The sequence below is a fragment of the Saccopteryx leptura genome, chromosome 6 (genome assembly GCF_036850995.1).
Source record: "Saccopteryx leptura isolate mSacLep1 chromosome 6, mSacLep1_pri_phased_curated, whole genome shotgun sequence".
Taxonomy (NCBI): domain Eukaryota; kingdom Metazoa; phylum Chordata; class Mammalia; order Chiroptera; family Emballonuridae; genus Saccopteryx; species Saccopteryx leptura.
In genome coordinates, this window is record NC_089508.1 from 70,317,203 (window position 1) to 70,340,856 (window position 23,654).

General features: G+C 36.3%; 2 protein-coding genes across 2 annotated transcripts in view; one reads left to right on the forward strand and one right to left on the reverse strand.

Annotated features, from left to right (window-relative positions):
* Positions 1-23,654, forward strand: part of FAM227B (family with sequence similarity 227 member B) — a 236,095-nt gene that overhangs the window by 81,973 nt on the left and 130,468 nt on the right. The window lies entirely within an intron of this gene.
* The window catches only part of FGF7 (fibroblast growth factor 7), a 60,918-nt gene continuing 58,419 nt past the window's right edge, over positions 21,156-23,654 (reverse strand). Inside the window, exon 4 of the mRNA XM_066343502.1 lies at positions 21,156-22,556. Within this exon, the coding sequence (XP_066199599.1) occupies positions 22,362-22,556 (195 nt within the window). The 3' untranslated portion in view covers positions 21,156-22,361. The remainder of the gene's footprint in view (positions 22,557-23,654) is intronic.

The following is a 23,654-nucleotide window of genomic DNA, read 5'->3' on the forward strand; positions in this document are numbered from 1 at the left end:
CTGTTTTATTAATTATTAAGAGGGATTATTAAAGTCTCCAACTTTAATTGTAAAATTATTTATTTATCTTCTTAATTCTGTTAATTTTTGCTTTATCTACTTTTTTTACTTCTTTTGGGAGAGAAAGAGAGAGAGATGGAGGGACAGACAGGGACAGACAGACAGGAAGGGAGAGAGATGAGAAGCATCAGCTCATAGTTGTGGTACCTTAGTTGTTCATTGATTGCTTTCTCAAAGAGCCTTAACCTTGGGGCTCCAGCCAAGCCAGTGACACCTTGCTCAAGCCAGCAACCGTGGGCTTCAAGCCAACAACCTTTGAACTCAAGCCAGTAACCATGGGTCATGTCTATGATTCCACGCTCAAGCCAGCGACCCCATGCTCAAGCTGATGAGCTTGCACTCAAGACAGCAACCTCAGGGTTTTGAACCTGGGTCCTCAACATCCCAGGATGATGCTCTATCCACTGCACCACAGCCTGGTCAACCTGTTTTATCTATTTTTAAGTTATTGGGCACATATTATTATGTTTTCTTTTAATCACTTTGAAATGTTTTTCATATCTATGGTAATTCCCCTTGTCTTGGGTTCTATCTTGTTTGATATAATACAGCCTCTTCAGCTTTCATACACTTGTAGTTTGCATGGTCTATCTTTCCCTAACATGTTACTTACAACCTCATTGTGTTTTTATGTCTAATTTGCATTTCTTGTAAACAGCCTTTAGTTGAGTCTTGTTTTTTTACTGTCTGACAATCTCTTCCTTCTAACTGGGGTGCTTACTTCATTTACATTTAATATAACTATAGATGTATTTTACCATCTTTCTATTTTTTTCAGTTTTGTCTCACCTGATTTCTGTTCTTTTATTTTCCCTTTCCTGTCTTCTTTTGATTAATCAAATATTTTTAATACTTGTATTCATTTTAATTCCTCTATTATTTATTTGCCTGTACCTCTTTGTAAGTTTTGAGGTTTCCTTAATGCATTCTTAAATTATCAAAATACTATTTAAAGTTAATATTGTCCTACTTCACTAAAAATGTAGAAACTTGTAAGACTATAGTTACATGTCTTCTTTGTCTTTTGTGCTGTTTTTGTTATATATATTAGAAGACCTACATGAATAATTTTCTCACATTATGTAGCGTTATTTTTCTTCAAATAACTACATAATTTATTGCAGCTTTATTAAGAAAATCTGATGTATAATAAAACAAATATTTAATATATAAAATTGGATGAGTTGACATGTATAAACCTGTAAAATCATCACAACTTTCAAGATAGGAAACATATCCACCATTTCTTTATGTTTTTTATAATTTCTCAATCCCAGTCAGTCCCCAGGTTTACATAAGTCCCCCTCACTTATGTAATTTCTGTTGCTATCGGTTATTTGCATTTTCTAGAATTTTATGTAAATGAAATTATAAAGTATGTACTATTTCTTGTCTGGCATTTTTCACTCCGGTCCATGTAATTATTTTGAGAGCCACTCATGTTGTTGCATGCTTTAATAGTTTGTTCCCTTTGTGTAGCTGACTAGTATCTATAGTCCATAGTAAGAATGTACTGCAATTTGTTTACACATCCACCTGTCAGTGGACATTTGCATTGTTTCCGGTATTTAGCTATTATAAATAAAGCTGCTATGAACATTATTTCTCTTTGGTGAACATCTACTAGTGGAATGGTTTAGGTAGTATGATAGGTATATGTATAGTATTTTAAGAAATTTTCAGAATTTTATCCTTACTCCACTTCTTCACTAACACTTGGTTTGGTCTTTTTAATATTAGATGTTCTTGCAGATTAGTTACTGGTTTTTAGTTAAGTTTTGATTTCTTTAAAGACTAATCATAATGAGCTTTCTTATGTGTTTATTTATCTCTCTGTCTTCTTTGCTGAAGTGTTGTTTAAGTCATTTGGCTAATTTTATTTGGATTGTTTTACTAAATTATTATAATCATTCTTTATATATTCTATACACAAATCCTTCAATAGATATACATTTTACAAATATTCTCTTCCAGTTTGTGGCTTGCCTTTTTATTTTATAATAATATCTTTTGAATTATTATTCAGAAGTTTATAATTTGGCAAAGTCAAATTCATCATTTTATTCTATGTGTCCTATTTGAGAATTTTCTTGTGAAACACAATTTTACCAAGATTATCTCCTATATTTCTTCAAGGAATTTTATAGTGTATAATTTTTATCTTACACTATCAGTTGTAGCTCATACATTTAGGTATCTAATTTATTTTGAGTAATTTTTGAAAATTACAGGACTTAAGCAATGAGGTATATTTCTATGCATATTGTTCTAGCACCATTTCTTGAAAAGATTATCCTTTGACCATTGAATTATCTTAGAACCTTTGTCAAAAAATCAATTGACCATATGTGTATCAGTGTATGTTTCTACTCTGTATTCTATTCCACTGATGCCAATACCAAACTCCCTGATAACTGTAGTTTTATAATATATATTGTCAGGTACTATAAGTCTTCCAATTTTATCTTCTTTTTAAAAATTTTTGGCTAGTCTAGATTTTTCTCATTTACAAAAAGATTTTAAAATTCATGTCAGTTTTAAAGTATTTACTCTGAAGTTTAGATTAGAATTATGTTTAATCCATAGATTAATTTAGGGATCATTGACATCTTAACAATATTGAATTTTGCAATCCATGAACATAAAATATCTCTACATTTATTAGGACTTCTTTCATTTATCTCAGCAATGTTTTCTAGTTTTTACTGAACATATGTTACACATATTTTCCAAATGATATTGTATATGGTATTTATTCAGTTTCTAACTGTTCACTGATAGTATATAGAAAACACTATAGAAAAATATTTTTATATTGCTCCTACATCATAAAATCTTACTCAATTTTCTTATTAGCTCTACTAAGAGCTTTTTAAAATTCTTGGGATTTTCTGCATGGACAATTATGTCATTTGACAATGAAAAGCATTTTATGTTTTTATCTCCAGAGTCTATATATACATTTTATTGATTTTAATTGCCTATAGTGAGGGTCTCTAAAAGAATGTTGGCCAAAAGTAGTAAGAGTAAGATCCTTGGTCTTAGAGGAAAATGTTTGGTTACTCACCCTTAAATAGAATTTGGCTGAAGGTTATTATAGATGTCTTCTATTCGGTAGTTTCTTTCTCTTTCTAGCTTGCCCTCAGGTTTTATTTTTGTTTTTTAACATAAATAGATGCAAGATTTTTAAAAATGCTTTTAAAACATCTATCTAGATGAACATATTGTTTATCTTTTTTGGTTTTTTAATATAGTTAATTGCGTTGATTATTTTCAAATGTTAACCTAACCTTGTATTTCTGGAATAAATCCCCTTTGGCCATCACATTAATGTTTCATGTACTACTGAATTAAATTTGCTACAGTTTTGTTTTCTTTCCTGTACTATTCTATCTCATTTTAGTAATAAGTGTAATGCTTTCTCTACTTCTCTTTTCTAACATAGTTATAATAAAATTGTTATTTATTTTTCTTCACATCTGTGTGGGCCTAGAAATATCTGTGGAAAGATTTTTGATTAAAAATTTATTTATCTAATAGATATAGCACTATTCAAATTTTCAATTTCTTCTTGAGTGAACCTTGTAGTTTTGTGTGAATTTTTACTTATTCTTTTAATTATTTTTTTAGTTCTTTTCTGGCATGCAATTCAGTTACTTAGAAATATTTTGATTCATTTCATTTAAGCCTCGTTTCTAAGCTTCATTGGATGGAACCAAAGGTGTCTTTTGTCTAGGTCTATCTTACTTCTTCACTACTGAGGCAATACCCTTATTAGTATTCTGCCCCAAGCTCTGTGAATAGGAGGTCTCCCATCTGACTATCTGGAACATGAGCTTTGTGTAAACCTCAAACATTATTCTACTTCCTTGCTGGGTTCTTAACCAACCTCAGGGAAAGATTAAAGGATAACCCGCTGAAGAACTCCAGAATGCTCTTTGTTTTTATCTGTATCCTCTGTGTTATGCGGACCTATGAAATTTAGCTTTCCTTGTACATCCTGAGTGCTAGATTTTATTTTCTTAACTCAACGAGAATACTGGGTTCTGATTGGATTCCCACCACTTGCCCTAGGGCCTGAAATTTTTTGTTTAGAGACAAAAAGATGACACAATTGAAGGGCTACCTCATTTTTTTTTCTCTTCTTTTGGGGATTACTTTCCTGTGCTGCCTGTTGTCCAACACATGAAAACTATTGTTTCATTCTACTTCTCTAATTTTTAGTTATTTAAGAAAGAAAAGTAAATCCAGTCCCTGTTACTCTGTCATAGTTAGAAGTGGAAGTTATTATATCTATTTTTAAAAGAGAAGACTTAAAAATAGCCTTCAAATTTATTTGCATATTTACCATTCCTGGTTCTTCATTCCTTGCTATAAATTTGAATTTCCATCTGGTGTCATTTCCCTTCAGCCTGAAAAACAGTCTTTTGGCAGTTTTCATAGTTCAGTTCTGCTAGCAATGAATTTTTTTGAGTTTCTGTATCTAAAAATAATGTTCATTTTGCCTTGTTTTTGAAGGGTATATTTGCTGGATATAGAATTTGGGGCTGGCTTTTCTTTTGCCTTTCAGCAAGATATTGTTCCATTGTATTCTGGTTTATATTATTTTTAGTGAGAAGTCAGACATTATTCTTATCATTTCCCATTATGAATAGGGTCAGAAACTTGTCCTATAAAGAATCAAATAGTAAACATTTTAGGTTTTTTTGGATACATTTGGTCTCTGTCAACTAATATATTTTTACAACTATTTAAAAATATTAAAAACAATCTTAGCTTTTAAGCTACATAGAAAAGAGATCATGAGCTGTATTAGACCTGCAGGCTGTAGTTTGCTGATTCTTACTGATGTAATGTGCCTTTTTTCCCCTCTAGCTATTGTTAAGATTTTTCTCTTTATTCTTGATATTTAGCAATTTGTCCATGATGTACTGATGTACTTTTCTTTGTGTTCATTCTGCTTGTGGTTTTGTAAACTTGTAATTTGATGTTTTACACCAAAGTTGGGATTTCTTTTGCCATGATTTCTTCAAATAAATTCTGTTCTACTTCTCTCTGAACTCTAATCTACCTGTATTGCTTAATATTGTCCACAGCTAAATGGGATTTTATTATTTTTTTCAACATTTTTTCTCCATGTTCTATATACATTTTCTATTTATTTCAAGTTCACTTATTTTTTTCCTATAGTCTATAGTCTACTCTTAAACCCAATAAATAAATGTTTTATCTCATACATTGTAATTTTTAGTTAAGAATTTTCATTTGGGCCCGACCAGGTGGTTTCACAGTAGATAGAGTGTCAACCTGGGATGCTGAGGACCTAAGGTTGGAACCCCAAGGTCTCTGGCTTGAGCCCAAAGGTTTCTGGCTTCAAGCCCAATGTTGCTGGCTAGAGCAAAGGGTCACTTGCTCGGCTAAAGCCCCCTTCCCTTGCACCAGTCAAGGCACATATGAGAAAACAATTAAGGTGCTACAGCTACGAGTTGATGCTTCTCCTCTCTCTCCCTTCCTGTTTGTTGCTCTCTATCTCTCTCTCTCTGAAAATAAAAAAAGAAAGAATCTTTACTTGGTTGTTTCTTATAATTTCCATGTTCATTCTGAGGCTCTCTTCCTCCACTATGATCATATTTTCCTTTAAGTTTATAAACATATTTAAAATAGGTGCTTTTAAGTCCTTGTCTGGTAATTTAGACATTTGGATAATGTTGAGATCAATTTTATTGGGTATTATTTTGTTGACTATGACCAGTGGTGGGATTCAAGTAATTAACAACCAGATCTCTGCCCTAATGACTGTTATAAGTAAAATAAAACAATATACCAAAAGGCAGTTTATTATTTTATACATTTAATACTTAATAAGAACAATAAAAGAGGTACACAAAACTAGATTATAAGAAAGTTTTAAAATATTAATGAAAAAAGAGATTACAAGATGGCAACAGAGTAAGCAGACGTTCCAACTGCCGACTCCCAGATCCAAATTGAATTACAACTTAATTTAAGAACAATCATCTTAAAAAACCAACTTTGGACTAAATGAAGAGGAGTCTATAACCAAAATTCACAGAAGAAGCCACACTGAGACTGGTAGGAAGGGCAGAAATGTGGAAAGGGCTGCCCAGCTTCCAAGAGCAAGCAGTGGCTGAGGGTCTGAAGGGACTATCACTATGGGGAGGGTCACCCTGAGAAGTTTGAGTCCTAAGTCCTGGGCCCAGCACCCCAACCGAGAACCCCAGAGCCTAGAAAAGGCACCAACACAACATTTGGTGGTGAAAAGAGCTGAAGTTTCTGTCTGTGAGAAAGAGACAGGAGCTCTCGGAAATGCAGGCTCCTTCTTAAAGAATCAGCACAGAACATTACATTCACAGCCACTTACCTGGGGCTCCGGTGGAGGGAGAACTGAGAGAAGTTGCATGAGGAGTGTGAAGTTGGAGGCCCAGAAAGAGATATGATGGGGAACAGCCACCAGAACACCTATGCTAAGTCATTCTCCAATACTGCAGTCACCATCTTTCTTGGCTGGAGTGTCCCCTCTGAGCTGCATCAGCCTGGGAAAAAGCAGCTTTCCCACCCTCAGGAGTCTCTCCAAACCCACCCAATGGAGACGGGGGTTTTCTGAGAATCCAGGAAGCACGGGGCCTGTCAGGGACTCAGTTTTCTGGTGTTGAGGCAAGAGCTACCCCCACCCTCGCCACCCACCCCTGCATGCTCCTGAGTCTATGACTGGTGCTTCTGCCTCACTGAAGACTTAGTAGAAATTGTCTGGACTGTGGGCAGACCACACTTCTGGGTCTCAAAGGCCACACCCACTGGACCTCTGGGGTCACACCCTACTGAGGTCTGTGAGAAAAGTCTGGACAGACTGGCCTGACCAGGCAGTGGTGCAGTGGATAGTGTTGGACTGGGACGTGGAGGACCCAGGTTCGAGACCCCAAGGTTGCCAGCTTGAGCATGGGCTCATCTGGTTTGAGCAAGTCTCACCGGCTTGAGCCCAAGGTCTCTGGCTTGAATAAGGAGTCACTGGGTCTGCTGTAGCCCCCCGGTCAAGGCACATATGAGAAAGCAATCAATGAACAACTAAAGTGCCACAACAAAGAATTGATGCTTCTCATCTCTCTCCCTTTCTGTCTGTCAGTCCCTATCTGTCCCTCTCTCTGTCTTTCTCTGTCACACACACACACACACACACACACACAGAGTCTGGACAGACTGACACCTGGGGCTGAGGGGCAAGAACCAGACCCACCCTTTCTAATCCCTGAATTGTCACAGGCGCTAGACTACCAGAGGTTTTTTTCAGTGGCAGAGCCCATCAAGCAGCCAGCAGACAGAGGCTTCAGGAGGTGGGACTCAGGGAACCATTACCTTTATACAAACCTTCCCCCAGGCCTAGTTTGCATAAAAGCCAACCTAAGTGTGCAGGTTGGTATTTCCATGAGCACCTTGGCCCAGCAGAGATTGCTTGTAGCTCCAAGAAGGTTGCTGAGGGCCATTCACAGGCAGTGTCTCCCACAGGTCTGCACCTGGTTCCTGGCAGGGATGCTCAGGGCTGGCACATCCAGTGGCCAGCTGTGGAGAGCATCGTTTCAGGACCTAACAATTCTTGCTAGTGGGGTATCCTAAGGAAGAGCACCTCATGCCTGGCCCAGCTGAGGCAAGTTCCACTTTCTGCGGTCAGCATCTGCACAGCAGCTCATGTGCATTGGATAGGGTGGAGCTTCATAGTCAGTTGGCCAAGGTGCTGGATATCCTGCCCAATGGGGCTAGATTCCACAGGGGAAAGGGAGAGAAACTTGGAGCATGGACATTTAACATGTGGGTCTCTGTGAGCCTATTGTTGGGTCTGGTTGAGGGACTTAGCCACTTTTGAGGGAGCACAGTCAGCTCCAAGAGAGTATTGTCTCAGTCTTCCTCCCTGAGACCAGGGTCTCACCAGCTGTAAGAACTTCTGTAGAGGAGACTGTCAGCCCCACTCCATCAGAACCTGCTGCTCATTTTGCTGGGGAGAAATAAAATTTGAGTATCCAACGGGGGCTGAGGGATTAGGCTAAGTAGTAGGGGTGACTTTCTCCATACTGAGCTCCTGATCAAGAGACCCCTAAAGTACGGGGTCCCACTAACATTTTATTCCAAACCTCACTGCCCTAACCCACCAAGCTTGTGACCTGTAGAGAGGTTGGATGGGTGAGGCCTATTGAGCCCACACTACAGTCTTTCTACAGAAGGCTGTGGTAAGACCAGGCAGCTGTAAGAAAAGGTGGAACAGCTAAAAAGTGGAGGCAAATATTACAGAGCTGGGGCTTTTATGGAGCTGCTGTCATCTCTAAGCAGGAGGAAGCTTATCCTTATACATAGGATAGCCCTTCACACACTACCCAGGCACAGGAACTGCAGACACAAACAGTGAACAGAGCCACCACAGGTTACAAATAATGGCTGACACCAACCTGAGAAGACCTAGAACTAACACAAACAGTAGTGGGTGGCAGACAGCATCAAACCTAGACTCAGCTAGCTAAACAAGCAGCACACCTAAAGGAGGAGTCCAGCAGGCACTAGACACTGTAGAGAATAAATGCACCCAACAGGACAGACACTACACAGTGTGTAGTACACATAATCAAGGTTGACCCTTACAGCCAGCCAGCCTGAAGTGATAACCACACCCATGAAAGGACCAACTGCATTCAATACTCACATACTAAAGGAGGGAAAATACTACCTTCAAGAAGCAAGTGACGTCATAGAAATGGCGCCGTGAGGACACGGACCAAAAAATCTCCCCAAAATTTCAACAAGGTCAACAAACAGAGAAAGAACAACCTATTCTTGGAGCATCCAAGAGTTTCACACCCTGAAGGCGAAGTGCTATCAACAAGACCACCCTCAGATGCCATTAAGAAAAAGGAAATCAAATATCATGGATACAAAAGAAAGAGAAGTAACACAGATAGATGTGGAAAAATCTATGGAGAAAAAATTTAATATATTGGAAACCTTGGAGCTAAATGACAGAGAATTTAAAATAGAAATCCTAAAAATACTCAGAGATATACAAGAAAACATAGAAAGGCAATTTAGGGAGCTCAGAAAACAACTCAATGAACACAAAGAATATATTAGCAAGAAAATTGAAACTATAAAAACAAATCAAACAGAAATGAAAAACTCAATTCATGAACTGAAAAATGAGGTAACAGCTTAGCTAATAGAACAGGCCAGATAGAAGATAGGATTAGTGACATAGAAGACAAGCAACTTGAGGCACAACACAGAGAAGAAGAAAGAGACTCAAAAATTTAAAACAATGAGAAAGCCCTACAGGAATTGTCTGATTCCATCAAAAAGAATAACATAAGAATAATAGGTATATCAGAGAGAGAAGAGAGAGAAAATGGAATGGAGAATTTATTCAAACAAATAATAGATGAGAACTTCCCACGCCTGTGGAAAGAACTAAAGCCTCAAATTCAAGAAGTAAACAGAACACCAAGTTTTCTGAACCACAACAAACCTATTCCAAGGCACATCATAATGAAAATGGCACAAACCAATGACAAAGAAAAAATTCTCAAGGCAGCCAGGGAAAAGAAGAATACAGCATATAAAGGAAGGCCTATTAGATTATCATCAGATTTTTCAGCAGAAACTCTACAAGCTAGAAGAGAGTGGACCCCAATATTTAAAGTCCTGAAAGAGAGGAACTTTCAGCCAAGAATACTATACCCATCAAAGTTATACTTCAAGTACGAAGGAGAAATAAAAGCTTTCACAAATACAGAAACGATGAGGGATTTTATCATCAGAAAACCCCCACTCCAGGAAATAATAAAGGGGGTTTTCCAACCAGATACAAAGAACAAAACAAAACAAAACCACAAGTAAAAGCTCCACCAAGAACACAATAAAACCAAATTTAAACTGTGACAACAAAAGCAAAAAAAATAAGGGGGAGAGGACAGAGATTAACAGTAGCAAAAGAAGATGAAGTGCAGAAACATTTGCAAGATAGGGTACTACAATGAATATGGTAGGTACCCTTTTCATTACTTAATGGTAACCACCCTTAAAAAAACCACCACAAAAGCACATGACTTTAAAAAGGTAGGAACAGAGGAAAGAAGTATGGAATACAAACAAACAAAAACAAATGATAGAAAAACAAAAGAGAAGAATCAAACAAGATACAAAACTAACAGAAAGCAATTTATAAAATGGCAATAGGGAATCCACAAGTGTCAATAATTACACTAAACATAAATGGATTAAACTCACCAATAAAAAGACACAGAGTAGCAGAATGGATTAAAAAAGAAAATCCAACTGTATGCTGCCTACAAGAAACTCATCTAAGCAACAAGGATAAAAACAAATAAATTCAAAGTGAAAGGCTAGAAAACAATACTCCAAGCAAATAACATCCAAAAAAAGCAGGCGTAGCAATACTCATATCTAATAATGCTGACTACAAGACAGCAAAAGTACTCAGAGACAAAAATGGTCATTTCATAATAATTAAGGGGATGCTGAATCAAGAAGACATAACAATCCTTAATATATATGCACCAAACCAAGGAGCACCAAAATATATAAGACAGCTACTTATTGACCTAAAAACAAAAACTGAGAAAAATACAATCATATTTGGAGCCCTGGCCGGTTGGCTCAGCGGTAGAGCATCGGCCTAGCGTGCGGAGGACCCGGGTTCGATTCGCGGCCAGGGCACACAGGAGAAGCGCCCAATTGCTTCTCCACCCCTCCGCCGCGCTTTCCCTCTCTGTCTCTCTCTTCCCCTCCCACAGCCAAGGCTCCATTGGAGCAAAGATGGCCCGGGCACTGGGGATGGCTCTGTGGCCTCTGCCCCAGGTGCTAGAGTGGCTCTGGTCGCAACATGGCGACACCCAGGATGGGCAGAGCATCGCCCCCTGGAGGGCAGAGCATCGCCCCTGGTGGGCGTGCCGGGTGGATCCCGGTCGGGCGCATGCGGGAGTCTGTCTGACTGTCTCTCCCTGTTTCCAGCTTCAGAAAAATGAAAAAAAAAATAAACAAACAAACAAACAAACAAAAAAATACAATCATACTTGGAAACCTCTAAACACCACTGATGGCTCTAGATCGGTCATCCAAACAGAAAATCAATAAAAATATAGTGGCCTTAAAAGAAACACTAGAGAACCTGGATATGATAGATATGTACAGGACACTTCATCCCAAAGCAACAGAGTATACATTTTTCTCTAGTGTACATGGAACATTCTCAAGAACTGACCATATGTTGGGCCATAAAAATAATATCAGCAAATTCAGAAAAATTGAAATTGTACCAAGCATATTTTCTGATCAAAAAGCCTTGAAACTAGATTTCAACTGCAAAAAAGAGGGAAAAAACCCACAAAAATATGGAAACCAAACAACATACTTTTAAAAAATGAATGGATCAAAGAAGAAATAAGCGCAGAGATCAAAAGATATATACAGACAAATGAAAATAACAATACGACATATCAGAATCTATGGGATGCAGCAAAAGCAGTGATATGAGGGAAATTCATATCACTTCAGGCATATATGAACAAACAAGAGAGAGCCCAAGTGAACCACTTAACTTCACACCTTAAGGAACTGGAAAAAGAAGAACAAAAACAATCCAAAACCAGCTGAAGAAAGGAGATAATAAAAATCAAAGCAGAGGCCCTGGCCGGTTGGCTCAGCGGTAGAGCATCAGCCTGGTGTGCGAGGGACCTGGGTTCGATTCCTGGCCAGGGCACATAGAAGAAGCGCCCATTTGCTTCTCCACCCCTCCCCCTCTCCTTCCTCTCTGTCTCTCTCTTCCCCTCCCGCAGCCAAGGCTCCATTGGAGCAAAGATGGCCCGGGTGCTGGGGATGGCTCCTTGGCCTCTGCCCCAGGTGCTAGAGTGGCTCTGGTCATGGCAGAGCGACCCCCAGGAGGGGCAGAGCATGGCCCCCTGGTGGGCAGAGCGTCGCCCCTGGTGAGCGTGCCAGGTGGATCCCAGTCAGGTGCATGCGGGAGTCTGTCTGACTGTCTCTCCCCATTTCCAGCTTCAGAAAAATACAATAAATAAATAAATAAATAGAAATCAGAGCAGAAATAAATGAAATAGAGAACAGAAAAACTATAGAAAAAATTAATAGAACAAGGAGCTGGTTCTTTGAAAAGATTAACAAAATTGACAAACCCTTGGCAAGACTTACCAAGGAAAAAAAAGAAAGAACTCATATAAACAAAATCCAAAATGAAAGAGGAGAAATCACCACAGACATCGTAGATATACAAAGAATTATTGTAGATTACTATGAAAAACTTTATGCCACTAAATTCAACAACCTAGAAGAAATGGTTAAATTCCTAGAACAATACAACCTTTTTAGACTGAGTCAAGAAGAAGCAGAAAGCCTAAACAGACCTATTAGTAGAGAAGAAATAGAAAAAAACATTAAAAACCTCCCCAAAAATAAAAGTCCAGGCCCAGACAGCTATACTAGTGAATTCTATCAAACATTCAAAGAAGACTTGGTCCCTATTCTACAGAAGGTCTTCCAAAAAATTGAAGAAGAAGCAATACTTCCAAACACATTTTATGAGGCCAACATAACCCTCATACCAAAACCTGGCAAGGATGGCACAAAAAAAGGAAACTACAGACCAATATCTCTAATGAATACAGATGCTAAAATACTAAACAAAATACTGGCAAATCGAATACAACAACATATTAAAAAAATAATACATCATGATCAAGTGGGATTCATCCCAGAATCTCAAGGATGGTTCAACATACATAAAACGGTTAACGTAATACACCATATCAACAAAACAAAGAACAAAAACCACATGATCTTATCAATAGATGCAGAAAAGGCATTTGATAAAATACAACACAACTTTATGTTTAAGACACTCAACAAAATGGGTATAGAAGGAAAATATCTCAACATGATAAAGGCCATATATGATAAACCATCAGCCAACATCATATTAAATGGCATAAAACTGAGGACTTTCCACCTTAAATCAGGAACAAGACAGGGCTTATCCACTCTCTCCACTCTTATTTAACGTGGTGCTAAAAGTTCTGGCCAGAGCAATCAGACAAGAGAACGAAATAAAAGGCATCCATATCGGAAAAGAAGAAGGAAAGGTATCACTTTTCGCTGATGATATGATCCTATACATCGAAAATCCGAAAGACTTCACAAAAAGATTACTAGAAACAATAAACCAATACAATAAGGTCTCAGGATACAAAATTAACATACAAAAGTCCATAGCCTTTCTCTATGCCAACAATGAAATATTAGAAAATGAACTCAAAAAAATAATCTCCTTCACGATTGCAACAAAAAAAATAAAATACCTAGGAATAAACATAACAAAGAATGTAAAGGACCTATATAATGAAAACTACAAAGCATTGTTAAGGGAAATCAAAAAAGACACAATGAGATGGAAAAATATTCCTTGTTCATTGGTAGGAAGAATAAATATAATCAAAATGGCCATGTTACCCAAAGCAATATATAAATTTAATGCAATTCCCATCAAAATTCCTATGACATTCTTTAAAGAAATGGAACAAAAAATCATCAGATTTATATGGAACTATAAAAAAACCCCGATTAGCCAAAGCAATCCTAAGGAAAAGGAATGAAGCTGGGGGCATTACAATACCTGACTTCAAACTGTATTATAGAGCCATGATAATCAAAACAGCATGGTATTGGCAGAAAAATACACACTCAGACCAATGGAACAGAATAGAAAGTCCAGAATAAAACCACATATATATGGTCAAATAATTTTTGATAAAAAAGGGGCCAACAACACACAATGGAGAAAAGAAAGCCTCTTCAACAAATGGTGCTGGGAAAACTGGAAACCCACATGCAAAAGATTGAAACTCGACTACAGCTTGTCCCCTTCATGAAAATTCATTCAAAATGGATCAAAGACCTAAATATAAGACCTGAAACAATAAAGTACATAGAAGGAGACATAGGTACTAAACTCATGGACATGGGTTTTAAAGAGCATTTTATGAATTTGACTCCAAAGCAAGAGAAGTGAAGGCAAAGATAAATGAATGGGAATACAGCAGACTAAAAAATTTTTGCTCAGCAAGAGAAACAGACAACAAAATATACAGACAGCCAACTAAACAGGAAATTATATTTTCAAACAATAGCTCACATAAGGGCCTAATATCCAAAATTTACAAAGAACTCATAAAACTCAACAACAAACAAACAATCCAATAAAAAAATGGGAAGAGAACATGAACAGACACTTCTCCCAGGAAGAAATATAGATGGCCAACAGATATATGAAGAGATGCTCATCTTCATTAGTTATTAGAGAAATGCAAATCAAAACTACAATGCGATACCACCTTTACACCTGTTAGATTAGCTATTATCAACAAGACAGGTAATCGCAAATGCTGGAGAGGCTGTGGAGAAAAAGGAACCCTCATTCACTGTTGGTGGGACTGTAAAGTAGTGCAACCATTATGGAAGAAAGTATGGTGGTTCCTCAAAAAACTGAAAATAGAACTACCTTATAACCCAGCAATCCCTCTACTGGGTATATACCCCAAAAACTCAGAAACATTGATACGTAAAGACACATGTAGCCCCATGTTCATTACAGCATTGTTCACAGTGGCCAAAACATGGAAACAACCAAAAAGCCCTTCAATAGAAGACTGGTTAAAGAAGATGTGGCACATATACACTATGGAATACTACTCAGCCATAAGAAATGATGACATCAGATCATTTACAACAAAATGGTGGGATCTTGATAACATTATACGGAGTGAAATTAGTAAATCAGAAAAAACAAGAACTACATGATTCCATACATTGGTGTGACATAAAAACGAGACTAAGAGACATGGACAAGAGTGTGGTGGTTACCGGGGGTGGGGGCGAGGGGGGTGCGGGAGGGAAGGAGGAGAGGGGGAGGGGGAGGGGGAGGGGCACAAAGAAAACTAGATAAAATGTGACGGAGGACAATCTGACTTTGGGTGATGGGTATGCAACATAAGTGAATGACAAGATAATCTGGACATGTTTTCTTTGAATATTTATTGTTGTCACCCCATTAACATTAATAAAAATTTATAAATAAAAAAAAGCATTCCTAGAGAAAGAAAAACAAGTGGCTGCAGTACCATTGAGCCAATTTTCCTCATAAAGTCACCACAACAAATGTCAAAGTCAGACAGCGCTACCTAATACACAGACAAAACAGGCAGACAAAAAAAATGCAACCCAAATGAATCAACAAGAGAAATCCCCAGAAAAAGAAATAAAGGAAATGGAAGTAACCAAACTACCAGATACAGAGTTAAAATAATGATTTTTGATGCTCAGGGATCTTAGGGCAACAATGGATAGTCATAATGAGTACCTAAATAAAGAGACAGCAAGCATCAAAAAGGAAATTGAAATAAAAAAAAGAACCAGTCAGAAATGACAAATACAATATCAGAAATAAAGACTGCACTAGAAGGAATCAACAGCAGGATGGATGAAGCTGAGGATTGAATCAGCGAGTTAGAGGACAAGATAAACGAAGGCACAGAAGCAGAGCAGCAAAAAGAAAAGAGACTCAAAAAGTCTGAGGAAACTCTAAAAGAGCTCTGTGACAACATGAAGAGAAATAACATCTGCATCATAGGGGTTCCTAAAGGAGAAGAGAAAGAAGAAGCAATAGAGGACCTGTTTGAAGAAATGATAGCTTAAAATTTCCCTGAATTGATGAAGGAAAAAGGTCACACAAGTTCAAGAAGCACAGAAAGTCCCTTGGATGAGTTGGTCAAGAGGAACCCAAGGAGGCCTACACCAAGATACATCGTAATTAAAATGCCAAAATTAAGATTTTGATGAACATAAAGGGTGAGATCAACAACAATACTATAATAGTAGGTGATTTTAATATCCCATTAACATCAATGGATGGGTGTTCCAGACAGAAAGTTAACAAAGAAAAAGTGGCCTCAAATGACACACTAGATCAACTGGATTTAATTGATATCTTCAGAAACTTTCACCACAAAGCAGCAGAATATACATTCTTTTCAAGGGCTTAGTGTACATTCTCTATGATAGACCACATGTTAGGACACAAAGCAAGTATCAATAAATTTAAGAAGGTTGAAATCATATCAAGCATCTTCTCTGATTACTATGGCATGAAACTAAAAATCAACTACAATAGAAAACCTGAGAAACATTCAAACACTTGGAGGCTAAACAGCATGTTATTAAATAATGAATGGGTTAACAATGAGGTCAAGGAAGAAATAAAAAATTTCCTTGAAACAAATGAAAATAAACGTACAACAACTCAAAATGTATGGGACACAGCAAAAGCAGTCCTGAGCGGGAAGTTCACGACATTACAGGCATACCTTAAGAAACAAGAAAAAGCTCACAAAAACAACTTAGTTCCTAAAGACTTTCCCCTTCTCTGTCCCATTTAGCTAATTGGCTCTCAAACATATTAGCATGTTAGAATATCCTGGGGAACATTAAAAGTACCATTGCCTGGGCCCCACCCCAGATGTACTGATGCAGTTGGCCTGAATGGCACATAGAAATCATTATTTAGTTAAAAAAAATCCCAGGTTATTCCAGTGTACATTTAGGAATAAAATCAATTATTATTCAAGTCTTTTGGAGGTTTTTATTCTCAAATGGTTTGGGGCAACTTGTGATTGACTGCCTGCACCATCCAAACTCTCTACGGCTCAAGGAATTTCAGCTGGCATCTATGATCTTACTCTCTTGAAGTAGGGCAGTGGAGAGGACGATTATCTTCAATGGCTCTGAAGGCAGGGTCATTTCTTTTGTGTGGAGGCAAAGTAATATTGTTAGTTTTACAGCTACATTAGGACTCTAAGGAAGCACAACTCAAGCTAATAGGCAATCTAGAACTGTGGTTCAAAGCTTTTATCAGAGAACGAACCATACAGTGTCCCTCAGAGAAGAGTGAAGAATGTGGCCACATAGAATATACTTACTTCTTTCTCTGCTGAGTGGCTTACCACTGAAAGCCATGAATTACTCTTTTAGACACGAAAGAATCCTGTCTATGGCAATAGCCTTAAAATCACCCAGTTTCTGACTTATGTTAGGCAGCTTTTAAAATAGCCATCAATGGACCCTGCTTTCTAGTAGATATGCCTGTCCATAATTCCCTTCCCTTGAGGGTAGGCAGAAGTGATGCAACATTACTTTCAAGATTAAGTTATAAAAATAAAGTGACTTCCCTTTTGGGCATACTCTGTCATTCTCTGATTTCTTTCTCTGTGAGAAATAAACTGCCATGTTTTAAGTTGTGCTGTGGACAGGCCCATGTGGTGAGAAAGTGATGTTTTGAGCCACAACCAATGAAGATCTAAGGTGGATCCTGCTCCGAGTTGAGCATTGAGGTAATAGATTTCTACAGGCCTGGCCAACAACTTGATGGCAGCCCTATCAGAGTCTCTAACGCCTAGCAAAACCATACCCTGGTTTCTGAGCACATAAACTATGGTATAATAAATATTTGCTATTTAAGCCACTAATGTTTAAGATAATGTGTTATACAATAATAAATAACTAAGACATGGATGAGTTGGTCAAGAAACAGGCCTGCCATCTTCAAGCTCAATGTTATTCCCACATTTTAATTATTAGAATATAAGTTCTGAGGATATGAAAAGATTAATTTGTATAGGTTCTCATAAATTTAATTATGAGGATTTAGAAACTGAAGCCACATAATAATGAAAAAGTAAAATAAAAATATGAGCCATCTTCTCAGGCAAGAGTAAAACACAGGTTTTGTAGGGAAGACTTCATTATTTCTTGCTTCCTGTAAAATCTCCTGAACTCAAAAGAAATAAATTTTCTTGACAAGTCATTTCAAGTTAAAGGATAAGTGCGAACAAAGGTGAACCTAAAGGAACTTCACCTTCATTGAAAGCAGCAGGTTTGTTGAGTAAATAGAGAAGTAAAATAAAGTAACCTGACAACAATGCTGAAACAGACATAAAGTTTTAATGCGCTATTTCATATTAAGATATGCATTAAGAACCCTACCGAGAAAAGCAAATATCCTCTAAAAACTCTTGTGGGATGATCATAGAAATGATTAAGGCTGCTAATCATCTGGTACCCACAAGTTAGTCACAGTGGCTTGCATTTATTCTGATAAACCAGTGGTATATTCTGATTGACCAGTAACCACTCGTTCTGGTCATTACATATGTTTAATATCACTCTCATTCTTAGTGAACTTTACATAATGATTTGGTTTTCTTTAGCCATGTGTCATCTGTGTGTAAAGTTGGACTATGAGAGTGTATATTCATGCCCAAGTATATGGCACTAGGGTAGTGGTATAAATAAAGCCATATGATAAACCTTGAACATTTTTCTAATGCATCACTTTTACTCACTGGTGTCAATTTCATATTAAAGCAAACACAAATGTATTATGGAGTAAAATGCAAAAATTACATGAATCTAAAGAGAAAGGAGATTTTCAAGAACTGTGTTTGGTGGGTGACCTTAGACTCTCATTCTCTACTTTTATTATTGATATTTCGGTAGAAAATTGTGAGAGGCACTGATTTAAGGTATGTGTGATTATACAGTTGCTTTCACTGCAGTTGACCCCATCTTCCATTTCTGTGCTCTTTGTCACTCTAGAGAACCAAAAGTGCAAACTATTAGATGGAAGATAAGAACTTATCTACAGCATCCTTCTCGTATCAAGTTGAATTTATAGCCAGTTCAAAGACTGATTGTACGATGGACTTCTTAATGTAAAATGTCTTAGTTCTATAATAGCATTGTGCCTAATCTGTGGTGGTGCAGTGGACAAAGCGTCAACCTGGAATGCTGAGGTTACTAGTTCAAAACCCATGGCTTGCCTGGTCAAGGCATATATGGGAGTTGATGCTTCCTGCTCCTTCCTCCCTTTCTCTTTCTCTTTCTCCTCTTTTTCTAAAAAACAAAAAACAAACAAAAACACTTTATTACATCTTTTGCTAACAATTTACATTCTTTTCATTTTTCCTTCTTAATTACTGGAAACCTATGTATTTAACCAGTATTCTCTTTAAAGACAATTTTAAGAAAAGGTCACTCTGTTTATATGGATATTTTGTACAATACTCTTCAGTTGTAAATAAGGCAGTGCGTGTAAGAGTTGAATAGGAATTAGGAGTGGAAATTGCATCATTTCTTTCATCCTTTTGAGTGAGATCATCAGTCTGATTAAGTCAATTGTATATGAAGTGAATTGTATATGTAATGAAATGTAAGTCATATTTGCATGCAATTATAAAGATCATATCTCAATAGATTTTTTTAAATGAGGACTATAACTAATAATACAAATAGTCTAAGAATAGTCACAAGAAAATCAATTGAATCCGTTGTTTCTGTTGACTTTGCCATTTCATGTAATTCACCTATAAATGTATTACCAGATAATATTTATAAAAAACAAAGGAAATTGAATGAAAAATATTTTGAAATTAAACTGTACTGAACATGCCAATAATCTAAAATTGTGATGAATCACAATCTTAATTTACTGGTCTGCAGATGAATAAGAAGGTCATACTAAGACCCCTTGCATTTTTAAGATTCTAGAATTCTAAGCATATGTAACTAGTATAGATTTTCTGAAATTTGCATGGTAAATGGAAAAGGAAGGAGACAAAGAATTAAAAATGTTTCTAGAAATGCTACCAGATTGAAATTACTGCTAAATATTGGCTTGCTTAATTCAGCATTGCTGTGTAATTTAATCATGACTGTAACTTCATAGACAAAGAGTATTTCATCATAACAAGCTTGTGTCTTGTATTTATACATATTATTTTGGCTTAAATTTTCATATAATCATGTTTCACCCTAACCTTTAAAAATAAAGTAAAATTAGTCTCACTAGGAATTTCCTTTGATATTCAAACACTGAATCAATTCATGTAAAGGTTAATTATGGACAGACATTTTGCTAGGTACTAAGGAAATAAGTATGAAAAATATAGGTCCTTGTTTGTCCTCACATGTTCACAAGACTCCAGTCATAGAAGCCTGATCTAGGAACTGAGGCCAGTGAGGCCCTTGAATCAGATAACATATGAAAATAGTGTTCATGGCATCACTCCGTAATATATGTGAGAAAGGGCAGTTCTTTCTAGCTTCCTGCTGCCTGGTCATATAGGTCATTCACAAGAAAATAAATAGAATCCATTGTTTCTGTTGACAGCCATTTCGTGTGACTCACCTATAAATGTATTACCTGATAATATTTATATAAAACAAAGGAAATTGAATGACAAATATTTTGAAATTAAAACCACCATAGTGAGCATACCAATAATATAGTTAAGATGAATGCTGACCTCCTATTAATGAATATATAAAGTGCTACCAAGAGCTGCCAATGGAAGAGTTATGAGCGGAAATTTCTTTTTCTGATAAGCTCATTATCTATATGAACTCAAGCCTTTATGATATTCAGAGCCTCAATACCTTATCCTGGGCTGTGTGCTCTTGCCATCTAAGAGGGAAACAACTGGTAATGCTGCCATACTCTGAATGTCAACATTTCTAGAGATTAAAAAACATTACTAAGTTTAAATATACATGTTTTTAAAATATAGTAATTTTCTACTGATAAACTCAAATATAGTCTAACTTTAAAATTCTGTAAGTTCTTTTAACTTATATCATTCAATTTAATTGACAAGAATCTGTGGCAAACATGTTTCACATTTTTTTGTATTGTTCCCTATGAGACATCTATTGTAAGAATTGCTGCAGGCTGTCATTTTTGTCTGTCATCCAGGATTTGCTGGCCCAAGTGCTGTGTACTGGACTTGGTGTTGGTCACGACGGGGAGGGGAACTTGAAGTTGAGCCAGCCGCTTTTGTTATTGCTTTAGAATTAAAAGCATATGAAACAGATACAGCTTATTAAGGTTTTTTTATATAAATAACATAAACTTAAATAACAAAACATAAAGTTCATATACAACTTAAAATAAAGTTTAATGCTGTAACCACCAGAAAAAAGCATGATTATTTGTGGGGAAACATTATTAAAAGCCATATTCCTGAATATGAATTATATAAAAGATAGATTATATTACTTGAATTTAAAATTTTAGGGATTATAAAATGTTATTTTGTGGCAAGTGAGATGAAGTACAGTATTATCATCATTATTGCTGTTTTATATACAAGATTTTTTAAAACATCCTGGTAGCAATACCCTTTCAATATGAGCAGCATTAGAAATTTCATTCCTGTTAATAGGCACAAAATTTTTCTAATCATATACTTTTCTAAAAGTACCTGTTTGATCCAATCCCATAATAGAATTTTAGAGAATATTCCTTCTTTTCTGATTAGAGTTTGAGTGAATTATAATTTTTCACTAGAAACCATTTTAAATACTGCTCATCTTCCATACTTAGCATTGACTTGACTATCTGACAAATCACTCCAGCAGCCTTTAGGTCTGACATACCTTATATAACATCATCTGCATTATTATTATTATAGCAGCCATTTAATAAGCAGATAGGAATATTTAAATAATCATTATCAGATAATCAAATCTAACATACTCTTAAGGGTAAATTAATTTAAGAAAAAAACATTACTATTACTAACATCATGATTGTACAACCAGTTTTACAATTTTTTACAACTTTTAGTTAGTAAATCTGATTTTTGTGTTTATTTTTCAAATCTTTCTTTAATTCAGTCTCTTAAAATAAACATAAATGCGCAAGTCCAGCTTGATCAGTTTTTCAGTAGTTTTCCAGCCTTTCTTGGTTACTTAAAAAAAGGAAGGAAGGAAGGAAGGAAGGAAGGAAGGAAGGAAGGAAGGAAGGAAGGAAGGAAGGAAGGAAGGAAGGAAGGAAGGAAGGGAAGGAAAGGAGAAAGGGAAGGGGCAGAGAGAGAGAGGAAGGAAGGTAGGAAGGAAGGAAGGAAGGAAGGAAGGAAGGAAGGAAGGAAGGAAGGAAGGAAGGAAGGAAGGAAGGAAGGAAGGAAGGAAGGAAGGAAGGGGAGAAGAAAAGAGAAGAGAAGAGAAGAGAAGAGAAGAGAAGAGAAGAGAAGAGAAGAGAAGAGAAGAGAAGAGAAGAGAAGAGAAGAGAAGAGAAGGGAAGAAAAGGAAGAAAAGGAAGAAAAAAATAAAACGAAAACAGTCCACTTAAATCTCCCTGCTGGAACTGGTTTCTTATATACCGTATACAATTAGGTTATTGCTATAGGAAGAAAATGAGCTGTTTTTTGTTCTTTCTTCGTTTTTCTCCCTCTTACAGGAACCCCCTTTTGATTTAAGGCAACAAACATTTCTCCTCCACTGTGTGTCCATTTAGCTGATGCGTATGTGTTGTAATGGTTTTCCAGAATTAATTCTTTGAAGTTGCAATCTTCATTGCATTCTTTCTGTTAAAACAACAAACAAACAGCATTATCCAAAAGATTTTTAGAAGGCCTCTATTATACAAAGAGTAAGCAGTAATATTTGGTAGAATTAAGACATATATGATTTTTTTGAGTGGACATGATGCAGTTTATTAGATATAGGTCAGCATATTTTTTAAAAAAAACAATAAAACTATACTTTCAGGGATTATTTCTATAGTTTGTCATCATAAAAAAAAACAACAGCAACAAAAGACATCCTGAATTTTAAGAAAAGATAAAATGATGCACATTTAGTTATGCAACATAATTCCAAACATGTAGCTTTTGGCAGTCAGTTGCTGCTGTTCTTTAATATTAGGAGCTATATTCCCCTAATTAGCAGCTCTAATCTTACTATGAGCAAGTCACTCATTCCCTAGCCACTGAGACTTGGATATAATTAGCAGAAAGCCTCTGCCTCCCACAGTTGAAAGATATATTTCACAATCTTTCTTCATTTACTAATACACTGCCTGCAATAGTGATGGAAAATAAAACATTTACTTGTTTATCCATCCAACCACTCATTCATTCAGTCAGTCAGTCAATTAAACCTATATTTTTATGTAATTAGCCTGTGCCAGTTATTGTTCTGGTTGGTGAGAATACAAAGAACAGTCAATTATACTTTATTTCTGTGAGATAAACCCTTGCATGTTTCATATTGTAATAAAGTTGGGAACAATGAGAATGCTTGCAGTTCAAAGCCCATGATTTTGAGATTGCTGTTGATAAGCAAATTTCTGAATTTTCTCCCAAGAATTTTCATGTTAGCAATGTGCACATTGGGTGAACTTTCACAAAAAGAGCTTTAACACTGATAGAAGGAAATTTTAGATTTTAAGTATCTAAAATGCACATGGAATATTAGAACTGGAAGAATCCTTAGAGGTTAGTTAGTTTAACTCATTTTATAGATGATGAAACTAAAGTCCAGGTTGCTAAGTAATTGACCAAAGTTGCAAAGAAAACAATTTTCTTAATGCCTAAACATAAAATATTGTAATGAACTCATTAAATTATATGATTATAGAGAAATTAATTCCATTTTTACATTTCAGAAAGGTAAGATGTTCT